This window comes from Mandrillus leucophaeus, unplaced genomic scaffold (genome assembly GCF_000951045.1).
Source record: "Mandrillus leucophaeus isolate KB7577 unplaced genomic scaffold, Mleu.le_1.0 Scaffold109, whole genome shotgun sequence".
Classification (NCBI taxonomy): domain Eukaryota; kingdom Metazoa; phylum Chordata; class Mammalia; order Primates; family Cercopithecidae; genus Mandrillus; species Mandrillus leucophaeus.
In genome coordinates, this window is record NW_012099098.1 from 307739 (window position 1) to 312503 (window position 4765).

At 39.8% G+C, this 4765-nt stretch overlaps 1 protein-coding gene across 3 annotated transcripts in view; it reads right to left on the reverse strand.

The window, feature by feature from the left end:
* The window catches only part of SET (SET nuclear proto-oncogene), a 12028-nt gene continuing 7263 nt past the window's right edge, over positions 1–4765 (reverse strand). For 2 of the 3 annotated variants that reach the window (XM_011987732.1, XM_011987740.1), the window contains exons 2-8: positions 3793–3850; positions 2999–3141; positions 2250–2353; positions 2044–2157; positions 904–1074; positions 663–809; positions 1–65 (exon numbers count right to left, since the gene is read on the reverse strand). In XM_011987732.1, the coding sequence (XP_011843122.1) occupies positions 42–65; positions 663–809; positions 904–1074; positions 2044–2157; positions 2250–2353; positions 2999–3141; positions 3793–3850 (761 nt within the window). In that variant the 3' untranslated portion in view covers positions 1–41. Of the gene's footprint in view, positions 66–253; positions 810–903; positions 1075–2043; positions 2158–2249; positions 2354–2998; positions 3142–3792; positions 3851–4765 lie in introns of those variants that run through there. The other variant, XM_011987726.1, reaches the window with a different exon arrangement.

A 4765-nucleotide genomic window follows, 5' to 3' on the forward strand; every position in this document is an offset into this window, starting at 1 on the left:
AAAATTTAAAAAAAGGAAGGTTGGAATCCATCAGTGTTCTATTAGTCATCTTCTCCTTCATCCTCCTGAAAGAAAAAGTGGGCAGTTAATCTTCACAATTAATGCTGAGACTTGCTTTCATATGGACCACAATGGACCCCACAGAACATATGCCCTGGGGGCACTCCAGTTTCTAAACCTGTAAGTCAGCTGCATCCGTTCGAAGGAAACACCCGTGTTGATGTTGCTTATTAGTAACTTTTCAGTTCTAACCAAATCAGGCACATTTCAGATCAAATAATCCAAAATAAAACCAACCTATCCTAATTCGACTATTCAGGAATTGTACAGTTTGTCGAAAATATGTGAAGCTTTATTATTTCAGAGATGTCAGAATTTGACCAGCTACACTGCCTATATTGCTTAAGTACTGGCTAGAGAAAAACAAGCTTGGGTGGTCATAAGACTAACCAAAAAAAAAAAAAAAAAAACAAAGAAAACCCAACTAGTTAAATATTAGTACCACGTGCTTATCAAACATTTCCTTAATTCTTGAACAACAAAATGGCTTATTTTTTCCACAATCAGTTCTGGTCAGTTCTACCACACTATATATACAACCCCCAAAATAACATGAATTCTTTAAAGGTTATCTTTGCGGGGTTAGCCAACTTTTCTTTTACCTCTCCTTCCTCCCCTTCATCATCATCTTCATCTTCTTCACCTTCATCCTCATCCCCTTCTTCATCAATATCTTCTAATCCTTCCTCCTCTTCATCATCATCATCATCTTCTTCTCCTTCTCCTTCTTCATCATCCATATCAGGAACCTTAAAAAAACACCACCACAGTGTAAGGACTCGTAAGGACTCATTTTTAAACTGAGACAAGTCCAACTTTGAATAAATGAGTATTTCAACTCACCAAGTAGTACTGTAATGGGTTTGGCCAAATATCATCTTTGATGACCTCTCCTAACTCATCAGCACCTGCATCAGAATGGTCAGTAAACCAGGTAAAGAAGCTCTCTGGTTCCTCATGCTGCCTCTTCCTGCTGGCTTTATTCTGCGTTTGACTTGAACGTTTCGTCAAATCCTAAATGAATACCGGAAGAGCTTTTGATATAATCTCTCTATAACACCAAAACTCCCTATAATTTAAAAAGTAAGATTTTCCCCAAAAGCTCAGCAAAAAAAAAAAAAAAGCAGTATACTATATACACTATTATTATTACCTAAGAGCAATTACAAAACTGTACAGCAGGTAAAAATAGTATCAACTAAATTTGGTTTTCCATAAAATTTGTTCCACTGTAACAGCTACTAGCACAACACAGCTCAAATATCTAAATTATGTCTTACTACCTAAATACGGATGTAAATGATTTTGAGAAATGGCAAGCCATTTGAAGAGCTCAGTCACCATTGCAGAAAAAACAACAACAAAAAATTTAGTCCAGTTCTCTCTCTTTTTTTTTTTTAAAAACCGCAGTCTTGCTCCGTTCCCCAGGCTGGAGTGCAGTGGCACAATCTCAGCTCACTGCAAGCTCCGCCTCCTGGGTTCACACCATTCTCCTGCCTCAGCCTCCTGAGTTGCTGGGACTACAGGTGCCCTCCACCACGCCCACCTACTTTTTTGTACTTTTAGTAGAGACCATGTTTCACCTTGTTAGCCAGGATGGTCTCTATCTCCTGACCTCGTGATCTGCCCACTTAAGCCTCCTAAAGTGCTGGGATTCTAGGCATGAGTCACCACGCCCAGCCCCAGTTCTCAATTCTTAAACTTGGGCTAGATTTTCTTTTTTGTTGTTTTTTTTTTTTTGAAGATAAGGGTCTATGTTGCCCAGGGTAAACTCCTAGGCTCAAGAGATCTTCCTGCCTACATCTGTAACATCTAATGAGAACTTAAGCTATTCTAATATTTGGCTTCAGCACACTGGAACGTTTTATATTTTAAGGTTTTCTATTTAGCCACATTACCAATGTATCAAGCACTTGTAAGCGGTTAAAACTAAAGTGAAATAGGTAAAATGCTATTTTTGTCAAGTAATTCCTCAAAGCATACCTTTCCAGATTTCCATTTGATTTCGGTGGACTTTGAAGATGGATCACCACTCTCATTCAGATGAAATTCTTTGGAGAGAACTTTATTTTCAAAGTAAGGATTTTCATCAAAATACTGAAATTGAAAGAGTAGAAATATGAACAGGTCCAACCAAAGCTCACATTAAACTCCACAGTGGCAAACAAGATTAAGTCAGAGATACTTACAAAATCTATTCTGTAACCTGATTTAATATCTTCAAATTCTGTCACTTCAACTCTGGTCAAATAATGCAGTGCCTCTTCGTCTTCCTCCCCAAGCAGTGCAGACACTAGGCCAGAAAATTACAGGTCAGTTGAATTTTCAACAGGCATACACTAACAACAATTTAACTGATCCCTTTAAAATTTCTCCAAACTTAGAATCTTTGGTTTTATAAACCCGTTATTAACTAAAGGCAATTGCTCAATGTCAGACTGTCACTATCTTTCATCAAGCAATTAGAATATAGCTTCTCCTATACAGAATAGAAAGCAGTAGCTGCAAGTCTTTTCCCATCTTCTGAGTTTTTTTTTTTTGAGACACTGTCTGGCTCTTGTCGCCCGGGCTGGAGTGCAATGGTGCACAATCTCGGCTCACTGCAACCTCCCCCTCCTGGGTTCAAGCGATTCTCCTGCCTCAGCCTCCCAAGTATCGAGTAGCTGGGATTACAGGTGTGCGCTACCACGCCCAGCATATTTTTTTGTATTTTTAGTAGAGACAGGGTTTCACCGTGTTGGCCAAGCTGGTTTCCAACCTGACCTCAAATGATCCGCCCACCTCAGCCTCCCAAAGTGCTGGGATTACAGGTGTGAGCCACTGCACCCAGCCTGTCTTTGTTGCATGCGACCCAACATGTTGGACTAAGTCTTCACCAAGCTTCCTCCATTCTAAGAAACACCATTTATCCTTTAATAATGCCCTGTCCAAAACGTACCTTGTGGATGGTTGACAAATGTTGTTACCCAAAAATTTGGGATTTTGGCGATCAATTCTGACCTCTTCTGAAAAAATGGTTGGCGGAGTTTGTTATATTTCTGTTCTACTTTCAAAATCTCCTCACTGGCTTGTTCATTAAGTCTGAAGCAAATGAAAAGAGATGTTGATAATGATAGTATTTAACAAATTAAAAAATTGCTTCAGATTACAGATGTGTATATTTACTTACTAGCTTTGGAACCATGCAAAATACTAAATTACAATAACCATTATCACCTAGTTGAAACACTCAAATCAAAACTAAGATGGCAATTTTGTCTGATTTATCAATAAACACTCAGTAATAACGACTATTAAGAGTGCCCAAACTCAACACTCTGGTAACATTGCGTGTATTTACTTCACCCATTCTATTTCCAGTCCCATTTCAATTGTTTCCCTCAAGCACAATTTCTAAATAAAGTCGCTAATTCCGTAACAAAGTTGTAAGGCAAGTTAGAGCAACCACTGATGCCACACTGCTAAACCATCAGAAGACCTACAATGCAATTCAGACCTACACTGCAATTTTTAGTCTTTGAAAGCAAACCTAAACCTTGTAAGGTCAATGTACTTTCAAACACTTTGTACAATCACTTCACCAAAAAACACTGAATCTACGTAAGTATTTCCAACCAAGTTAGAATCATTTCCCCTTTGACAGTGGATAGATCTGACCACAGCTTCAATGATTACCGGGCCATTAGACACATCTCAGAAAATTTATCCAAAGTATATTAAGAAAAATGTTACCTGTCTATTTCATTTTGTACTTCATCAATGTGTTCAATTGCTTCTTGCTGTTCTTTTTCTGCAAAAAAAAGGAGCAAAAAACTTAAATTCTACAATAAATTTACCTAGTTTTCCAGATGTCAATACTGTAATATTCCAAAAGCCATTAAAACAAAAACGCCTACTACAAAGGTAAGTGTTCCACATGTTCATGCTTGTAGCTGACAAATTTCTATTTAATTAAAAGACCATTCACAAGTCATGCTGTCTGCTGGGTTACTCAGAAATTGGTTTTCTATAGCGCCTTTTTAAAGAGTTTCACTACAACAGACCGATCCTTAAGGTTTCTACTATGAAAGATACAGAATAACCTTATTCAGAAGTCTTCACGTTTATTATTTCACATTATACACTTGCAAAAGAACAGTAGCAGCTGCTAACTAGAATATGGAAACTAAAGCCATGACAATGATACAAATTAGGCCACGACTACCACCTATCAAGGTAAAACTACCTTTCATAGAAAGTTGACGACTCTGCTATTACAATGAAGACACCAGACACGCCTACAAAGACTGGAAAGGCATCGGGCACCATCCTACACACTGGCCCTCACCTTCTCAGAGCAGGAACCCCTCCAACCCAATTCAGGCGGGCGGACCTCAGATACGGCCCCACACGACTTTGGAGCACTTACTGGGAGCAAATATTAGATCAGAAAGCAGTGAGGCACAGAAGGGAGAGGAAAAAAAGGGGGTGTGCTCTGGAATAGGTGCCCTTTTGTCCTGTAAAGACTACAACCCCCCTACAAAGCTAAGTGGGTGTGAAGGGGCCAGATCGCGCGGTTCATTTCCGGTAACCATCCCGGGATTGGCAGCCCCCCTGCCGAGAGCCTCCTTGGCAGAGGCCAGCTTTCTTAGCCATTTCCAAGACCCCCGATACACTGGTCGCGGCGCCAGGTTTCTCCGCACGCTGGTGCGACGGGGCGGCCGCC